Source organism: Pelophylax lessonae (assembly GCF_965119305.1).
Source record: "Pelophylax lessonae genome assembly, chromosome: 6".
Taxonomy (NCBI): domain Eukaryota; kingdom Metazoa; phylum Chordata; class Amphibia; order Anura; family Ranidae; genus Pelophylax; species Pelophylax lessonae.
This window is the reverse complement of record NC_138773.1, coordinates 55,367,148-55,388,279: the sequence shown is the minus strand read 5'-3', so window position 1 is coordinate 55,388,279 and position 21,132 is coordinate 55,367,148. Positions and strand designations below refer to the sequence as shown.

Sequence of the window (21,132 nt, the reverse complement as noted above, 5' to 3'; positions counted from 1 at the left end):
AGGTAGACTTGGAAAAGTGGTAGGAAAGAAGTGCCGGTGTCCAAAAGAATGCAGATTGAAATTTTCAAATCCACTTTGGATTTTCAAATCCGCATTCTTTTAGACACTGGATTCTTCTTTCCTCCCCCCTTTTCAAGTCTTGGTCAGTGGAGAAAGACCCCTTACATTGGTAGGCAGAATTGGTCACCTGAATGCTTGCAGTACAAAGAAACCACATGCTTTCAGTTAAAAGATATCAAATACCATACATGAATGCCAGAGCGTCACACTAAGTGAATACGGTGATCAAAGCAATAACATAGTGATTGGTAAAGAAAATAAACCATAATCTAGATCTCCAATACACTGTGAAAAAAACATATAAATCAGTGTAGTGATCAATACATGTCCATAGCAAAATAAAAATAAAAGTCCATAGGTAAATGGTGAAAAAAAACTAATAACACCATAGAATCTGATTGCACAAAACATACAAATGTGTGTGAGATCCCATCTGTGTGCAAAAACTGTAGAAAGTGACTGGTGTCTCGGTTATCCAGTGCAGTGACACCTCTGCTATCCTCTCACCTTACATATGTAAGGTTACAGCATGGATGGATGTCTTTAGGCTGAATGATGTTATGTTTCCAGATGCCTCCGGGGGGCCTCCTAAAGTGGCCTCAAATGATGACCCTCTGAAATGGGTAAAATCCTGTCTGTGGTGGTCCGGTGGGTGGCCGGCATATCTCCTCAATGTAAGTGATGTGTAAAGGGAAGAAAGCTCCACATAGTGTAATAATGTTTCCTTAGTTCTATTGAGTAAAATGACTGAAAACACTCACTTGCTAAGCAGTAAACAAGGCAGAACATCCACGAGCAGCGAGCTCGTTCTCCGGCCACACTTCCGGTTTGCCTATTGCTCAATCCCGACGCGCAGCGTCACGTCCAGGTGACTTCATCAGGGGCAGCCCTGGACTTTCTCCAACCAGGAAATGTGACGGGCTCTATCTGACTTGCTGCAACTTCTAGTGCACGTTGTGAGAAGCTCACAGTGTGCAGTGAAATCAGAGTAAGTCAATTCACTACAGGAGAGGAGCCTGTGCAAGACTGTGCAAGACTGAAGGGAAGGCTGAGGTTCAGCTTTAACAACTGAAATAAAAGTACACTCCTTTCCTTCTGTTCTCCAAAACTACAGGTGCACTTTACCCAGTGTCTGCCCATCACACAGCGCTAACCTTACCATGTGCTCTTGCCGCCTTTAATTACAATGACTGTGCTAGACTTCACGGTGTTATCTAATGCTAATGCGCTCCTTAAAAAAAATCCACGGCAATTTCCCTGCATGCCTCTCTGATAAAAAGGAAATCTCATAAACAGATAGTTTACATTCATATATGTTGATATATGGAAATTAATAGTGTTCCTCAAAGAAGAATTTTTAGAGACGAGGAGAGATTTAGCGGGGCCCCGCTCCGAGTTTTCCGTGCTTTGTACGCCCACAGTGCATTTTAAACGAACCTGCCCTCAATCAAAACTCCAACAAGGTGATCTGCGTGATTATTTCTGATTGAGAAATGCAGCGGAAAGGCTGTAACAGGAATGTCATCGTAAGAAGTTTCAGTAAAGTTGTGAGGTAAAATGTTGTGCATTCTAGAAGGGTTCTTGTTGCTTTAGGCAATTTTCAATCAATATTATCATAGGCATGAGGTAAAATGACTTATTAATGAACCCATGAGGTAAACAGCAGTGTTTTGGAGGTTAAATAGTGGTATGGTGCATTGGTAAGGGAACATTTTCTTTAAATTATTTTTCCACATGGGTGAGGCAGCCATTTTGTAAAGGTAAAGTGAGGTGACCACCTCATGAGGCACTTAGACTGAAGTGTCTATACCAGACACTCCGCTCTCACTGCAGTTTGGTAACATTGCTCTGTATACACATGGCAGTGTTACTAAGCTGGTTGCTAGGATGCTGGTGGATGGGCCACAGAGTGTTATTGATTTTTATAGCTCAACAGCTTGTATTCTAGCAACCAATGAAACACAGCCACACAGCGTCTTTGGTTGTCAAGATGCTGACGGCTGACCCACACAACATCATTGGTTGTTATGACCCAGAAGCTTGCGTTCTATCAACCAGTTACACACAGTGGCACAGAGTCTTTGGTTGCTAGGGCACTGGTAGCTGGGCCAAAACGCCATTGGTTGCTGTGCCAGTGTCCTGGAGGGTAGTAGCAACTGGGGGGGGGGGGGGGCAGGGTAAGGGGTGCTTAAAAAAACAGTTGCAATCAACCTGAAGAAGCTTCTGGCCCTACAGTATCATTTTTCAAAAAAGCTCTACCTGTTATTTAAGAACAATTCCATTTTTTTATCTGGCCTTCCCTTCCTCTCCCCCTGCACCCACCTTCTGTGTCTGCTTTTATTAGGGATTCTATTCATGCATACATATTATCCTGGGGGTCTTCTGGCCACTTATGTGGCATTCTTGGGTGTTCTACTCTTCTTCTTGTGGCAGTGGTGGGTAGTCATCGATGTTGCAGAAAGCAACTCTGAAGTTTCTTGACTCTCCTTACCAGTAGTTGCAATCTTATTGAGACCAGCGTTACATAAACTGTGGAGCATGAAGGCTCTCAGGGGACCTGGGGGTGTTGTGAGAAGTTGGGTGGCACTATGGGAGCTGGGAGGCATTGTTGGAGGATAGGGAGTCTGCAGCTGGCTGGAGGCCTGGGAAGAAGGTGTGGTTCAGAATCAATGCTCTATAGTTTTACACTGTGAACTCATTCTTACGTGGGGATGCACGTCAAGAGAAAGGGTCTGTTCTAGAAGATGGTCTGAGGCTACTGGCTTGTTACAGCAGATGGACAGAGAATGCAGACTTGTTACAGGAGATGATCAGAGACTAAGGTCATGTTATAAGAGATCGTCAGAGACTAAGGGTATGTTACAGGAGGTGATCAGAGATGGCAGGTATGCTTCAGGAGGTGGTAAGACTGCAGGCATGCTATTGTGGATGGTCAGAGACTGCAGACATGCTTCAGTAGATGGTTAGAGACTAAGGCCATATTACAGGAGATGGTCAGAGAATAAGTGCATGTTACAAGATATGGTCAGAGACGGCAGGTATGCTACAGGAGATGTTTATTGGATGCAAGAATACTGCAGACCATGATTAGAGATTGCAGCAGGTTACAAGAGATGATCAGAGACTGCATTCTTTTTATAGAACATGGTCAGAGACTGCATTCTTATTATAGGAGACAATCAGAGCCTGCATTCTTATTATAAGAGATGGTCAGAGGCTGCAGGAATGTTACAGGGGATGGTTAGAGACTAAAGGGGTGTTACAGAACATGGTCAGGGGTGGCAGGAATTCTACAGGAGATGGACAGAGGCTGTGGGAATACTAAAGGTGATAGAGATTGTGGAAATGTTTCATTAGATGATCAGAAACTGAGGGCATATAATAGGAGAAGGTCAGAGACTGCATTTGTTCTACAGGAGTGGTTGGAGAATGGGGACATGCTGCAGGGGACAGTCAGAAACTAAGGATATGTTACAAGAGACTGATAGAAATCATTGCCATCAAAACTTTACAAATAAATGCTTCCATAGTTGTGTTTACTGGCAGTACTATGTGTGCTGCGAGCAAAACCAAAGGGAGTTGAGAGCTGCGTGTGCACCTCAAGCTACCAGTGGATAAAGCGCTCCAAAGGTAACTATTGTATCATTCAAAGTCATTCAGAGGAAGAGCAGGATAATGCAGCCATATTTTTCTCCAGGCGGGTCGGCAGCCAATCTATTTTCTGGTATTTATGCCTTACTGCCTGCCCGTATCGGATTGTCAATAAAAAACGTTTTGCTAAAACCAACAACGGTTTACATTGCGTGAAAACACAGAGATTACACGGGGAGCCGCGCCACCCTCCTCTCCCCTCCCTAAATCTCCAGGCACAATCCAATTTATATCGCTCCCCATCTTTCTTCCAAATGACTTTCCTGTCACTTTGAAGGCAGGTAGAAAGTTACTTTTCCGAATGCCGTATGATTATTAAACGCCAGAATCAAACCGGGGGGAAAAAAAGAAGAGAGAAGGGAAGAAAGAGGTTATCAGGAGCTTCAAATTAAAGCCTTATCGACTCAGCATAGAGACGCCTTTAATTAAAAGACAGGCTAAGCAGATCGGCGCGTTTCAGCGGATTTAATTGCCGAAGTGTTGGCTTTGTCTTGTGCATATTTTTCTTTTGCAATTATTTTACGCTGTAAATGGGTAATGTTTTTGCTATTGGGAAACACGAACATTAAACCATGTTACCTAATGAGATTATTTATTATGAAGAATAGTCATGATAAAGATAATCCACAGAATTCTGTATCCTGCAAAAGGGGCCCCATAGCAAAATCATTTAAACTGAACCCTGGGCAAACAGCTAAATACATAGATAACATAAGGGGCTTTTTTACATGCCAAAGGATTTGCATTGTTGTCCATCAAGCCCTGAGATTTACACAGCTATGCCACACAGCAGAGGCGTAACTAGAACCTTCAGTGCCCTGGTGCAAGAAACCATGAAGGGCCCCCCCAACCCCTGGCCGGGGCTCTTCCCTTCAAGCCTTGGACTCTTCCCAGTGATCCTGGGGCCCTTTACTCTCGTTGTGGGACCCTTTCACAAGTTCTGCAGTGGGCCCCCTTTCCTGTCATTTTGGGACTTCCCCACGGTGGTGGAATGTCAGGGCCCGGTCGTAAGTGTGACCTTTGCGATCCTGGAAGTTCACCCACTGGTGTCAGTAGTTTTTATGTTTTGGTATTTTAATTGTATTATTTTTTAATTATTGTAATTTTTTTTTACAATGTCACTGACTATGACTCTGTCCATTCAGAAATGGAAGGAGCTGGTAAATTACATATTTACCGACCCCTTCCTGGTTCTCTATTGTGACACATCACCTGCAGCAGCCGGAAAGTGAGGGGAGGGAGGAAGCCGGCAGCATTGTGGGGGGGGGGACCAGGGGAGCACACAGGGGCCCAGAACACAAGTGAACTGGAAAGGAGGAGTGGCGGGGGCAGCATACAGAGGAACCAATCTCCTCAATTTTCCTCCTGCAGCTACAGGAGGAAAAAGGAGAACAGTGATTTCTCTACATGCTGCCCCCGCCGCTTCTCCCATCCAGGTGTACAGGGAAGCTGCACAGGCCCCCTGGAGCATGGGGCCCGGTTGCAATTGCGACCCCTGCAACTCCTGTAGTCATGCCCCTGCCACACAGCACAAACCCAGGGTCATTGGTCAAAAAGAGCGCCAAATGAAAAACCCTTAAGAGTTCAACCTCCTTTTTGTTCAACTGGTTGTGACATGCAGGGCAAAAGACATCCAACATGTTTCGAGGGTCACACATTCCTTCATTATCGGGCTGAGTGAAATGGCAGAATAGCGCTTGACTGTTGTTGATAACCTCTTCTTCCTGCAGATTAGTTTGCTTAGGAGTACTTTTAAGTCAATTGAACATTCATTCAAGTGCTTGGCTCGCAGTTGCAGTTCTCCTGTCAGTCTCAGCATGTGGTGTAAAATTGGATGTACATATCTAAGTGGCACCATGTCTGCTTGTGGGTGGGCAGTCAGGAGGGGGGGGGTAAAAACGTAGATCAACCACCTATTTTCTGCCCCCTAGCTACTCATGTAAAAGGAGTCTAAGCCTATAGTGTATCTAAGCCAAAACTATTTTTTGCATAGGGTGGTGAGGGGTGAGAGCGCCAGACTAAAAAACTGTAAGTCCAAGATCGTTTTTTTGTGTTTGGTGTTCATTAACAACCAGACAATATGAAAAAGCATCCAAAGCATTTTGGGGTTCTGGGGGGCCAAACCCCACAGCGTCATTCATTGTTATGGTGCAGGTGGACTCCTGCACTCTACCAACCGAAGACACTGTGCGGTCTGGCTGCCTGCATCCTAGCAACCAATGACCGGTCAGAGGGGGTAAAACAGGGGAACTGGGTGGGAGCCCTCTAGCTAACACACCTCCTCCCCTAAGAGCATTCTCTAAACGGGGGGGCAGTGACGGCTGAGCTCAAGATTAGTAACGTCCACAAATTGGGCTTTCTTTAGGGGAGGAGCAGAAAAACCATGACCAAAGAAGGTAAGTCAGGCATACCAAGAGCAGGCATCAAAAAGCAGGGATGACCAGATCTGCGTAGCTGCACTTGGCAAGCTGAAATCAGACCATATATAATCTAAAAAAGATAATAGTATAATAGTTTAATAGTATAATCGTTTAATAGTATAACAAAAACTATCCAAACACCAACAAACAGAATACACAGCAATCGTGAGGCTATAAGTGAACCATAACCAAGTAAACAAATGCCTAACTAGCAAACTAAGCGACAGAAAACCTAACTAACTAACTAACTATAATACAATATATACACACAAAAAGGGAGCATGGATCAACTGGGTAAAACCAGAGATGCAAGGAACAGTTAGGAAAGGGGAACCAGGACTGGAATCAGGAACAAGGGGAACAGATGCACACACAGGGAAACAGGATACAGGTAAAAGGCAGGAGAAGGAGCAGGATCAAGATCAGACAGAATTTAGGCTTATGATTAGTCAGCATGCATGTATTTGTATCAGGCAAACACTGAAGCAAGAGAGAAATCTAGAGAAGGGACTAAATACTCTCACAGCAACCAGCATCAGGTAAATACTAATTGCTGGGATCTGCTGGCTGCTGGGAGACACCTGCTCCTTCCTTCTGTATTGTAATTGTACTGTCCCCACTTATATTGTAAAGCACTGCTCAAACTGTTTACGCTATATAAATCTTATATAACTACTTCCCGCCCGCAATGTACTGCGGGAAAGCACCGGCTGTGAACAAAGTGATGTACTGGTACATCGCTGCCTAATTACTTTCGGGTTTAGGGCGCATGCATGGGTGTATACAGCAGGAGCCTGTCAGCAAGTCCTGGCCAATGATTTATGGCCAGGACCTGCTGATTGGCTGTGTGCAATCACAGCCCAGAGCTCTTGTGTTGGTAAACAACACAGAGCTCTGTACAGAGGAAGCGATCTGTCATCCTTGCAAAGCAGGGATCTTTTGTAAAAATCAGCAAACTGTACACGCATTACACATAGTTAGGCACACTTTTAACCCCTTGATAGCCCTAGATGTCAACCCCTTCCCAGCCAATCTCATTAGTACAGTGAAAGTAAATAGTATCACTGATCACTGTATTAATGTCAGTGGCAATTAGTCAGTTCCCCCAGTGTCAGTTAGTGTCAGATTGTCAGTCCCATTAGAAGTCGCTGAGTGCAGCCATTAGTAATATAAAAAAATAAATAAATAAATATGCCAATATACATATATATATACCAGTTTGTACATGTCATAAAGTTCATGCAAAGCAATCAATATACACTTATTAAGATTTTTTTTTTTTTTTTTTTTTTTATCAAAGACAAATTTATGAAGAAATGTGTTTTTTTTTTTTCTAAAATGTATTGAATACATTTTATAGCAGACAGTAAAAGTTTTTTTTTTTTTCCTGAATTTTCGGTATTTTTGTTTATATCGCAAAAAAATAAAAAACCCAGTGGTGATCAAATACCATCAAAAGAAAGCTCTGTTTGTGTTAAAAAAATTATATAAATTTTATTTTGGGTACAGTGTTTTATGACTGTGCAATCGCCAGTAAAAATTACCTGGTCATGAAGGGGGTAAAATCTAAAGTGGATAATAATAATATTAATAATAATTCATCCATTGAGATTGGCTTTGATGATGATGGTCAGCCTACAAATGCTTTTAGATATTAGAGCCAACCATTAAAGTGGATGTACACCCCATTCATGAAATCTGACCTTGACACGTATATCTGTGGTGTTTACTTATCTCTCTCAGCCCTAAGGCCCCTTTCACAGGGGTGCGCCGCCCAACGGAGTCCGTTCTGCTCAGTGGGGGATCAATCCGCCAATCCCCGCTGAGCAGGTGGATGACAGCAACCGTCTCCGCTCTGTGTGTGGAGACGGAGCTGTCAGATCCCCGCTGTCCTCTATGGGGAGATCGGATGAGAACGGACCGCCTGTCCGTTCTCATCCGATCCCATCCTCCAGACGGATGGAAAATAGGGTTTCCATGCATCCAGATTTCACGGACAGGATCGGATTGGATAGCAGCGGGTGTCAGCGGAGATGTCTCTGCTGACGCCTGCTGCCCCATAGGGATGCATGGAGCATCCGATCAGGTCTGCCTGAAAAATTGACAGGTGGATTGTATCGCCCGTGTGAAAGGGGCCTTAGTCCCGTGTCTTTCTGTTGCTCCGTTCCTCTTTTATCAGCATGATAACTCCTGAAAGGTTCTTTGACACGAGAGATAAAAGCAGCTGGAATTTTGTGTCGGGTGGGTGCATAGAGGTAGATCAGCAGAGAGATGGTCTATTCACAGCACAGCTCTGCATGTTTCTTCTTTCCTCCGCCTATGTGGAGGGGGGTGTGTGTGCCTTTCCTCCAATCAGCTGTCACACAGTGTATGCCAAGACACTGGAAAAAAAAATTCTAATACGATGTTCAGTTTCTAAATAGTGTAGAAAGCTGAAGACAACAGATGTACAAATAAAACTTATGTGGGGAGATGTCATCTCTGTGTATCATCCGAGGCTGTTCACTTCACTGGATATATACTGTAGTAGGGTTTACATCCACTTTAAGATAAAGTTGGATCACATATACGTAGTTATTGCATATCTAGTATGTTATTATCCCCTGGGAGGGGGGGGGAATATATTGTGTTGTTTTTGGTTTGTTTTTGTGTTTGGTTTTCTTTTTATATGAACAATGAGTGGTTTTTATTTTGTTCTCTAGGTGGTAAATGTTTTTTTTACATACATGCATATAGAGATGACTATGAGCCCCTAGTGGGCCCTTTTTTTAATGAGGAGTTTTAAACCTTTTTTGAATTAAAGGTGAACTTGAGCTAAGACGCCATATCTCACGCAGTCAGCAGTGTTAGGTATAGCGCCCGTCAGTGGAGCCGAGCCATGTACTGTCCGCCCATCGCGCAGACCAAAGTGTATACATAGCAGCGCTGAAGGACTGAACCTCGGCCAATCCGCTGGGCACCTAATTAGCTTCTTCACACTCCGACAAACTTCACTCCTTCATAGAGGACGTGTCGCACTTTGAAAAGAGCGAGCTGATCCCACCGCCAGGAAGCTCCTCTCTCTCTCTCCGTGTGCCAGACTGTGAGAAACAGAAACAGGCTGAGTTATGCAAAGTGTATGCTTCATTACTGGCTCAATTCTCAGGCGACAGCAACATTATACTCTTCACATTAGTCTGTGGACAGCGAGATTTAAACTGCGCTCCATCGCCGGCCATCAAGGTCAGAAATAATACATTTAGCTAAGCCGGCTGGTTATGGGATATAACTTACTAATTATCCTATTTCTGACTTCCAGCACCTTAAAGCTGAACTGGCAGATAATAAAACACAAACAAATGTGTTCATCAAAATATTAATTCAATGGATTGGTAAATGGAACTAGTTCAGTACATGAAGTTATCTGTATCAGCCTTATGCAATCACTGTACAACAGAGCACAGATGTAAGAGCCAATCAGAAGTGCAGCATGCACATGTACATGTGCTGACAGGGAACACACTGACAGATGGAGAGAGCAAAGAAGAGAACTGATTGGTCTGTTGTTTACTTTTTTACTGTCCAGTCACAAGCTGGAGACTTAATTTCCATTGGCCTCATAAATGTGTATTCAAACCTTCATTTTCTCTTCCTTCATTGTGTCCCTTTATTTGTTCATCTTTCTACTTCTTTTCTATAGTATAATTTTTTACTGACCTTCATTTGTATACCTTCATTGCATACCACCCTGCATTTTATCTATAACTCCATTATACATAGGCCTCCATTTTTTTTTCTTTCTCCACCTCCTTCTATTTTATGCCCACCCTTCATTTAACGCAATTCCATCTCTGTTTTATCCTTACCTCCTTTGTATCTAAACCTCCAGTGTACACTGACCTCCATCTTTGCTCTACCTCCTTCCTACTCTAGCCTCCAGTTTATATCCACCTCCATTTTACACTGGTCCCTTTTTTATCTCTTCCTACCTATCTCCATTTTTACTCAGGTCTCTGATGTATCTTTACCTCCATTTTACACTGACCTCCATCTTAGCCCTACCTATGTCTTACACTGGCCTCAATTTTATCTCCATTACACATGACCTCCATTTTATTCCTATTTCCATATTACACTGTTTTTTTTTTTTTTTTGTTTTTTTTTTACCTCTACCTCCATTTTACTCTGGTCTCTCTCTTATCGCTATTCCCTTTTTACACTGAACTCCGTCTTAGCTCTACCTTCTTTTCTGTTTTAGCCTTGCCTCCATTGTATCTGAGCCTCTAATTTACACTGACCCCTGTCTCTACTTCACCTCCCTTCTACACTAGCCTCCATTTTCTCTCCACCTCCATGTTACTCTGGTCTCTGTCGTATCTCTACCTTCATTTCAGGCTGACCTCCATCTTAGCTCCACCTCCATTCTACACTGACCTCCATTGTATCCCCACCTCCATTTTACACTAGCCTCCATATCATTCTACCTCCCTCCCTGTGTCCTCTGCCTCCAGCAGTTCCCTGTACTCATGGCCAGGACAAGGGGTTGGCATGAGGGGAAGCTGCCTTGGGTGCAAAGAAGAAAATGGGCAAAGAAAAGAGGCAGGGGGTATACCCATTTTACTGCATTCAATAATTGTGGGGGAGGAGCTTGCAATTCTGCATCCTTGCCCTGGGCGATGGACGACCCTGTCCTGGTAATGCCTGTAATAGTGACGTTTTGTTGCTGTATACCTGATGCTTTGTTTACTGATGTCGTTCCAGCCGGAGGAGCTGACCAATGCCCTGGAGATCAGTAACATCGTCTTCACCAGCATGTTCGCCCTGGAGATGCTCCTCAAGCTTCTGGCCTTTGGTACTTTCGGCTACATCAAGAATCCGTATAACATCTTTGACGGCATCATCGTTGTCATCAGGTGACTAATTTGTATTGTGATGTGAAGTATGAACTGTACGTGAGACTGGAAATGTCTGTGCTTTGTCAGTCCTTAGACTGGTCACTTATGTATTACTGATGTGACTTTACTATCAAACAGGCTTATGATAACGCAAATTAATGGGTTTGATTCTTCTAGCATCAATAGCACATAAGGCATGCTAAAGTACCCCTTGCATGAGAGACAACTTTGGCACTTCTTTAGAACTATTGCAACTGGAGGAGTCAGGGGTCATAAACTATTTTCAAAGTGCAGCATTCCACAGCAGCCAATTAGATCACAGTTTACTGTAATAAAATAAAATCTTATTGGTTGTCGTGGGATAATATACATTCTACACTATTGCTGTCAACTCTGCCCATACATGGAAGTCAGGAGAGAACTATAGAGACTGTCATTGCTGAACTGCTGCCTTCTGTACTGTCTGAGTCATTCACATCTATGCACATGCGTAGCACAGACATCCCTGGATACATGCTTTCTTGGGCTATTGACTCTGAAAATATTTAAGCCAGAGAAAGCCAGGCAGTTAGCATTTTCCAAAAGTAGTTCAGAGCTGGCAACATCCATAAATCTGTGAGTGTAGGTCCCCTTTAAATGTGCCGTCCACCTGAAAATGACGTTTCAGTTACATAAGGAGCCAAGTGGCTGGAATGACCTTCTGGTTTTTCTTAGCTGTCCAATAGGGGTACCAGTTCTGTTCCTGCCCCATTGTATAAAATCCAACGGGAGTCTCTTTGCAATGACTGCAGTAGGTGGTCACAGATTACTTAAAGTGTAAATAAACCCCACAATACCCTGTGTTCTCTGTCTGTACCAGTGGTGTATTTTGATTTTGTGCTGCCCTAGGCCAGACTGAAATTGGGCCCCCCCCCCCCCCCCATGTAAATTTGCGTCACTCCTTTTTTAACAGATGTGACTCCCTCCAAAATTGAAGGAGAGATAGAGAGAGAGAGAGGGGGGATGAGAGAGAGAGAGGGGGGGATGAGAGAGGGTGAGAGAGGCGGCTCTAGCAATCAGTGGCCAATAGTCTCAGGTGGAGGGGGGGGTGGCTTTTTTGCTGCCCCCCTGCAAAGTGCTGCCCTAGGCCTGGGCCTTATTGGCCTAGGCCAAAATACAGCACTGGTCTGTATGGCACTATTATCAGTTCCAATATCCCATTGTATCAGTTGCATTTTATCCAGTCAGCTCAGGGGGTCTACAGAACACCTCACACCTATGTTATATAAATGAGGAGACAGGGAGAGGTTCTGTAGTTCTGTCTTAGAGTGACAATGCTGCTTCTCCTTGGATACAGTATGGTAAGTGAATGTTGTCACGCTGTGGTGTGGTACTAACAGGAGCACCAGGGCAAAGAAAATCCTAAAAAAAAAAAAAAGAAAACGAATGCAGCCACCACAGCTAACAACTCACAATCTGATTTCTATTCCAATTTTTTTTTTAGAACAGGAAGTATACTTGGTCTACAGAACATTCCTTCTCCTCGTCTCCATAACATAGGGTAGAGATGTACTGTAGTCTTCAGAGATAGCTTGGAAAAATGTAACCAAATGTATCAACTCACAAGATTTTTGGGAAGGACCAACAGTTTTGTTTTTTTTGCATTTATTAAAGATATATATAAAAAAAGAAAAAACAATTTTACTGGTAAATTTGAAGCAGTATGTTTGAAAATTCTTAATAAAAATAATCTGATTAAAAAAAAAAATTTTTTTTTAATGCAGAACAATAATTACCTTCACCCCAGTGCAGGCTGCAGTCATTTACAGCTGGGCAGCTTCTGGGTACTGATCTCTGGCCATTTTAATTGGCTGGGCTGAGGTCACGTCACTCTAGCAGTTGCAAATTCTGTTGCTGCTGGCTTTTAAAAATTTAGGACCAATACCTGGGATCCAACGCTGGCTGTTCCAGCACTGACGTGTTCCACAGTGCTGCAGGAAAGGGTGGGGGTGCATTGTCTTCTCCTAAGTAAGGATTTTGGAGGTGGGTGCGTACCCCCCCCCACTTAAAAAAAAAAAAAACCTGTAACCAATAGCGTCACTAGGGTCAGTGTCACCTGGTGCGGTAAAACATGGTGTAACCCCCCCCCCCCCTCGCCAGTCTCTCTCCTGTGTAGCCTGCCACAGTGCCCTGCAGGCCGCTGTGCAGGCTAGTTTGAGGCCAGCAGTGTACAGTTGCGGTGGGCACCCCAAACTGGCCCCTGTAAATGGTGTGATTGGTGCTGGCGTGCCGATCCATGCGCTCTCACTAATGGGAGGTGACACCATTGCGGTCAGATATCACTTCTTACTTGATGGTGTCACCCCTCTGGCAGGTGTCACCTGGGTGCAGTCCGCATCCCCATAGCAATGCCACTGCCTGTAACTCTGTTACAGGCTGGGAGAAGGGAGCAAACCAGTGGGACTTCACTTTTTGAGCGAAGTTCTGCTTTAACAGACAAAAAAGGGACCAAATAGGTAAAGTTCATTATTAGAATGTACGCATACTTTAAGAACCTATTTGTGGGTCAACCCAAAACTGATATATTAGCATGTTTTAGGAGGATAAATACTATAAAACTATAGTATGCCGAAACAAACACGGCACTGCTGTATACCAGTATATCCGGTAGCCTTCTATAGTCAAGGTTCTACATTTGTGCATGGCGTTATGAATATGTATATATATATATGTATATATACACGCACATTATATTGTCAAAAGTATTGGGACGCCTGCTTTTCCACACATCCCAGTCTTAGTCAGTAGGATTAACTATTGAGTTGACCTATACATGGATAACAGCTTCAACTCTTCTGGGAAGGCTGTCCACAAGGTTAAGGAGTGTGTCCATGGAAATGTTTGACCATTCTTCCAGAAACACATTTGTGACGAGAAGGCCTTGCTCGCAGTCTCTGCTCTAATTCACCCCAAAGGTATTCTATCGGGTTGAGGTTGTGCAGGCCAGTCAAGTTCCTCCACACCAAACTCGCTCATCCATGTCTTTATGGACCTTGCTTTGTGCACTGGTGCATGAGCAGTCATGTTGGAACAGGAAGGGGCCATCCCCAAATCTTTCCCACAAAGTTAGGAGCATGAATTTGTCCAAAATGTCTTGGTATGCTGAACGCCTTAAGAATTCCCTTTATTGGAACCAAGGGACCAAGCCCAACCCCTGAAAAACAACCCCCTCACCATAATCCCCCTTTCACCAAATGATTTGGAACAGTGCATAAAGCAAGGTCTATAAAGACATGGATAAGCGAGTTTGGGATGGAGGAACTTGACTGACTTGCACTTCACAACGATAGAACACCTTTGGGATGAATTAGAGCGGAGACTGGGAGCCAGGCCTTCTTGTCCAACTTCAGCGCGCTTCTGGAAGAATGGTCAAATATTTCCATAGACACACTCCTAAACCTTGTGGACAGCCTTCAAAGGAAGAGTTGAAGCTGTTATAGCTGCTAAGGATGAGCCAACTCAATAATGAACTCTACGGACTAAGACTTGGATGCCATGAAATTTCATATGCGTGTAAAGGCAGGTGTACTTTTGACAATATATTGTGTTGTATATATATATGTACATATATATATATATATATATATATATATATATATATATATATATATATATATATATATATATGTTAGATTTTATATATACATTTTTTATACATATATGTATATTTATATTTATGTGTACATATAAAAACATCAGCATTAACCTCCCAGATTGCCAACACTGAGCATGCTCGCTTAGCTTCTCAAATTGCTGCCCAAGATGCATTACCCAATGCATGGTTTATAAACCTTGTTTCTAAGCTCTCAGCACTGTAGATCAAGTAATGAAACTGTAGATATGTAATACTAAACTAATAGCAGCAATAGTATGTACCTAAACAACTAGATCAGGTTAACATGCCTTCCACAGGCCTGGTCCCGGTGGCCCCCGGTATACAGTGACAGCAGACACAAATGACATGATTTAATATTATTATGTCTGATTCATGAAGCTAATGGAGTAAATCAGGCCAGGCGGCCTCGGCTGACGATGACTGATATTTTCCTAAGCGGTCTCCGTGTTCTGGGTTCTGCCGCGCTGCCCCTTCAGCCCCCTAACTAGATTGACTCTCAAGGAAACAGAAAACGCAAAGTCAATACTCATTTTCTGTGCCTGAACCAGATGGCTATTCACAGATTATTTCATTAAGTAGAACTTTGAAAGAAATTGGCTTGCGAAATTGATTTACTTGTTGTAAGTTAAGACAGAATTCAGGGAGTTCCGCAGAGAAGAGAATTGTCTTTGGCTTTGGGGGAATCGATGTGTCTTTCTTAGAGGCAATGTCAGCGAGGTGGCCATGCGTGACCGAAGCTGTGAGGTCAGGGAAAGGGGGATCTACATGGCGGCTCACCTTTGGGGTTTCCCCACTCCTGATGATGGAAAATAAATTAAAGAAGCGAAGATGTGGAGGCTGCCTTTGATGGACTCTCCCTCTTCTAGTGCTGTTGTGCCTGATCCTTTCACTTTAAAATTTATTTATACACTTTTATTTTTTAATGTTAGAACCCCTGTCAGATTTTATTTTTAAAGTGACTTTAATGTGAGATTAAACCAACAGAAGGTATTTTAAATTACTAGTTTGGTCTGGCACTTCTTCTATTGCTTTAAGCTCTATGTGATGTTCTTGGGTACACGTTGGAGGGAAGCCCTGGTTGCATGTGAGCTGCCTAACCAGAGCCAGTGAGCTCTTCAAATGACTCTTTGTTTCCTTTATTACTGAGTATTAATGACACTGAAGTCCCAGTGCCTTTTGAGGATATTCCTTTAAAGTTTTTTTTTATTGTGGGTAGAATATTGGTTAGCATATCTGCTTTGCAGCACTGGGGTCTTTAGTTTAAATCTCAACCAGAACGCTACCTGCATGGAGTTTGCATGTTCTACCTGTGCTCGTGTGGGTTTCCTCTCACACTCCAAAGGTGTGCTAGGAGGTTTGTTGGCCCCTGTCTAAATTGGCCCTAGTAATTTGAGATAGGGACCTTAGATTGTAGGCTCTTTGAGGACAGAAGCTTGTGGGCAGGTGCAGTCTATATTCTCCACTGCAGGTGGCGCTCAATTTCAGAGGCAATGCAGGTGAGGGAGGAAGTCAAGAGGAACTTGGTTCCTCTATAATTTCCTCTGTTGTAGGAAGGCGGCTATTACATTAGATGCTGGGGCCCCATGTGACTTTGATGGCCATCTTGGGTCAGGCATAGTCTATTTAAGACTCCCGGGCTTGGTGCTCTTTTTGCTAATGGCTAGCATAGGGAAAGAATCCCCGTCTGTCAGGGACAGTGCTAAAGATAGGGAAAGGTTCTGGAGGAGTAGGGACAGTGCAGAGACTACATTTACTTTCTAGAAAGCCTACCCATGTAGGTGTGGACTGGCCAGACCGCATTCTGCTCCTCGTGGCAGATGTCAGCATCCTCCATTTTTTATCTTGTGGATCCACCGCTATCTCAGTTGTAAGTGGCTCAGGTGGAGTGTGCTTCCCCGCTGGGCCTGTTGTACTTGCTGAACCTTTCTAAAATATACTGTTTCTGCCAAATTTGGATTTGTGTGTTTTCTGCCTGCTGAACAGGGCTGCACCTATCACACAGGCTGATGTAAACAACTATGTAAAGCCCTGTTTAAGTTGATAGAACTCTAGAAATACCTACAATAAATACAAGGTAAAGCATAGAAGGTGTACAAAGTACTCACAAGACTGGTGTGATACAACACACATCAACATTGCATATGCAATCTCCAAGGTAGCCAAGGTCCCAAATATAACGAATGGACATGCAGATGGTCGCATGGGGCTGCTGTGGCTAGGCTGACACGTTTCAGGGGCGAACCCCCTTCCTCAGAGCCAGAAAGAGGGCAGCACTCTTTCTGGCTCTGAGGAAGGGGGTTCGCCCCTGAAACGCGTCAGCCTAGCCACAGCAGCCCCATGCGACCATCTGCATGTCCATTCGTTATATTTGGGACCTTGGCTACCTTGGAGATTGCATATGCAATGTTGATGTGTGTTGTATCACACCAGTCTTGTGAGTACTTTGTACACTTTTTAATATTTTAATAAATGGTTTTATGGTAACGCACTAGGTCGGTGTGGCCCTCTTTTTTTTTTTGTCTTTTCTACCAGTTGGTTCTGGATACCCTTGATCCTGAAGGGGGCAGCAAGACCGATAGCTCTTTTAACACCTGGGCTTGTAGTGCACCTCCTTTTCACTCCATCAGACATCACTCGAGCGCAGGAGAATTTGCTTTATTACTTAAAGCATAGAAGGGCCTTTTCACAAAAAAAGCCAAACTAAGATTTTATTTGCAATCAGTAAGGGAAAGCTGACACGTTTCGGGGGTTGCAATGGTCCCCCTTCTTCAGGAATGCACCAAACTATAGTGAAAAACAAAACCTCTAACATGGTTCTAGCACTGCCCCCTTGACTGCTGAATTCTTCACCTTTTTGGGTCCCTCTGTGTTACCGTTAGCAACTGCATGCACAAACTTAACACTTTACTTCCCGGCTCAGTCAATGATCAGCCTAGGGGTTGTGGTTGTTTTTCTTGTTTTATTTCAAAATGGGGATGGGAGAAGGGATAGAGTGGGATACTCCAGACTTGAACTATTCACAGTTGATGAGTACTCCTATCTGAAAATGCAGCAAAGCTGCAGATTCACCTTGCCTCTAGATACATTTAAGGTAAAGTCTCTTAAACTTGATCGAGCAACTATCTTCAGGGTACTCCCCTAGCACCCCCTATCATTCCACCAGCTGACACCCACTACTCTACTCCGGTGTGGCCCCCTCACAGCTCAGGCCCTCAGACATGATCCCCTGTACTCACTATACTGTTTTTCCAGGCTCTCCAGTGTCTCAACCCCTCTAGTCAGCTCTTCTGGACCTCTGGGTTCAGCTCCTTCCTCTGGTTCACCAGGCTGACTGCCTGTGACCACATGCCACCAATGCAGAGGAGGAGACAGCCGTCACCCTCCCTCCGGGACTCTGCTCACCAGCCAAAGACCCAGAGCACATGTGCTCCTGGCTTTTATACCACATCCCACAATGCACCGAGACAGCAGTCTGTGCCAATCACTGGGGATGTATCAAAGCCTGTGTACCCATTGTTCCAGTTTCCTCCACTGTCCAATATGCCTCCCTATTGGACCAGTGTGAAACACTCCCCTAGACCAGATGAATCACACACTGAGCACCATGAGCAGACCTAACTCACAGAGCCTGCTGCTCCTCTGATAGGCAGACAGAGCCAAAAACGATACTCTATCTCTAGTACCTACCTAGAAGGGTTCTACATGGTCATTAATTGCCCTTGCTTCTAATACCACTATCCCGTGCGGATTTATTATTCAGCCACAAAGAAAGGAGACCTTTGCAACCCTCAAAACCTGTTGGATTTCCTTTGACAATTGCAAATAAAATCTTATTTTGGACTTTTATAGGTAGAATGGTGCTTATATCCTTTATCCTGTATTCATGTTTTTCTGAGGACCATCAACAAAAGTCCTAGAAGAAGAGCGGCCAGTCCACTTCAACTTAAAAACTCATGGCTATATACAGTGAAATACATTGAGGAATTCAGCACTTCTCACCACTTTAAAAATACTGAGGTTTTTATTCAGGGGGATTTACTAAAACTGGAGCACTCAGAATCTAGTGCAGATGTGCATGGCAGCCAATCAGCTTCTAATTTCAGCTTGTTCAATTAAGCTTTGACAAAAAAAAAAAACGTGGAAGCTGATTGGTTTCTATGCAGAGCTGCATCGGATTTTTGCACACTCGAATTTTAGTAAATCTCCCCCATTGTGTCTATGCTAAGGAGATTTGTCTTTATGACCACTTTGGGATAGAAAATGAGCTATTACACAAACTGCAATGTAACTAGTCAGAATTCTATGGTGCATGCTGGCAATTCTGTTTTACGAAGCAAAGATTTCAGAAGCCTAATGAGCATGTGCTGTGCTCATAAATATTTTATTCGATGATGACTCCATGCAGACCTGTACAAAAAGAAATATAGATACAGGGCTGGATTTATAAGGGGGCTAAAGGGACAATAGCCTCGTGCCCCTTCTATACAAAAATTATATAAAACAATGAAAATATATATATATATATATATATATATATATGAAGCAATAAAATATTAATAATAATAAAATAATATAAAATGTAGAATTAAAAAAACATACTTTCTTTTATTAAATATATCTTGGGCAGTAATAATTTGCCATCATCTGTAAAAACCACACATAGAGCACTATGACTGCATTTGTATGGGCATGTGGGACCTCAGAATGACGTTGTATCATGCATTATAAAATGTGTGACTGTCATTAGGAATATACACCCACTCTGTGTATAAGGAGCCCTCCGAACCTGAAATGCCCCGGGCACCCCAAGGTCTAAATCTGGCTCTGTGTAGATAAACAATACAGCTGTGATATACCTTCATTGCAGCATGTTTAGTTACTTGTATTTGTTCATGTTAAGACATATTGTATGTCTATCTTTGTGTGGCTAAATGTATTCTGTGTAATGTGATGGTTTTTAATTCCCCCAATTACCATCTGATGTTGTACAAACTGTGTTGCGTTTTCATAAGCTATGAATGTGTCTTTGAAGGTTCTTATTTATCCAGGTCATGGTATTGCTAGTGGGTGGTCACATTCAACTGGACATGTTCTGTAATGTTGAAGACATTTTGTAGATTATGCAAGCCCCTTCTTCAATTCTAGTAATCGTCAGGAACACACCCCAGCATTTATATCCACACAGGTAAATACAGGCGCCACAATCCAAAACCATGGAATGTGTCAAGGCAGATGTTGAGCGTTCATAGACAGGACGAGGGGTGTGAAAGTTGTGAAACCAGCGTGTTCTAGTTACATAATCCCATCCTTGGTGTCTCCCTCTGAGATATGACAACAATTCACATCTTTGGCCATGTAAATAGAACAATTAACATCTATAAAGGCTTCCTGACATTAAGAATGGGGTCATGTAACTAGAACAGGGTGGTTCCTCAACTTTCACACCTCCCATCCTGTTCTTGAAAGTCAACATCTGCCTTGACATATTCAATGGTTCGTGTGCTACCTGTATGGATATAAATGCTGGGGTATGTTCCTAACTCATTAGAACTGAGGAAGGGGCTTGGATGAGCTACAAAATGTCTTCACCATTACAGATAAGTCTAGTCGAAGACTGACTACAATGTACTACAAGCAATACTATATATATATACATTTGTGAATGTTGTCTGTATTGCTTTAACAGAATCCACATTGGTTTGTATCAGAACACCAGCCAAAACCTTTGTTATTCTTTTGGACAGATTGAAATGGTTAGAACCTTTTATTGCTGTGTCCCCACTTGTTGTCTCAATAACCAAAAAGAAAGTGAGAGAAAGTTTCTCTAAAAGGAGAGACAATTCAAATGTCCCTTCACCTCCTGTCTCTGACCCTGTGTTGTCATACATGAAGTGAGAACATTTAAAGCCTGTTCCATCCCTGGCCGAAATGCTATAAATTTCAGGTTCACTTGAATGCCTGGCCCTGCAGCTTCTTATATTTACCTCCCTTTCTCCTCATGTGGCCAGTGGGGGGGGGGGGGGATGACGACTTAGCCCTGTGTAAGCTCCAAGTGGCTTTCTTTCTTGGCTTCCATGTGTAGAGTGGTGTGTAAGTGATAGGAAGGTATGCCCTGCTAAGAGGGGGCAACATTAAAGAGAACATGTTGCTTTGCACAGTTTTGGCAAAGCATAGGATCACTTTAATTTTTTCTTTTGTTAGCACAGAAAATGGTCAGCACACATTCATAATAATTTATATATTAGTATTGTGTTTTGTAAACTAAAGGCCAACCCTACTCAAAACGCGATATTTCAGTGTATGTCCAGGTAAAGGGGATTGATTTACTAAAATTGTAGACTGAAAAATCTGGTGCAAATGTTCATAGTAGCTTAACAGATGCTAACTTCAGTTTGTTCAATTAGGCTTTGACAAAAATAATCTTGGAAACTGATTGGTTTCTATGCAGAGCTGCACCAGATTTTGCACTCTC

The 21,132-nt window shown here is 43.1% G+C and overlaps 1 protein-coding gene across 4 annotated transcripts in view; it reads left to right on the top strand.

Annotated features, from left to right (window-relative positions):
* Positions 1–21,132, top strand: part of CACNA1H (calcium voltage-gated channel subunit alpha1 H) — a 742,004-nt gene that overhangs the window by 581,337 nt on the left and 139,535 nt on the right. For all 4 annotated transcript variants that reach the window (XM_082260602.1, XM_082260600.1, XM_082260601.1 and 1 more), the window contains exon 11: positions 10,872–11,023. In XM_082260602.1, coding sequence (XP_082116728.1) covers positions 10,872–11,023 — 152 coding nt within the window. The remainder of the gene's footprint in view (positions 1–10,871; positions 11,024–21,132) is intronic.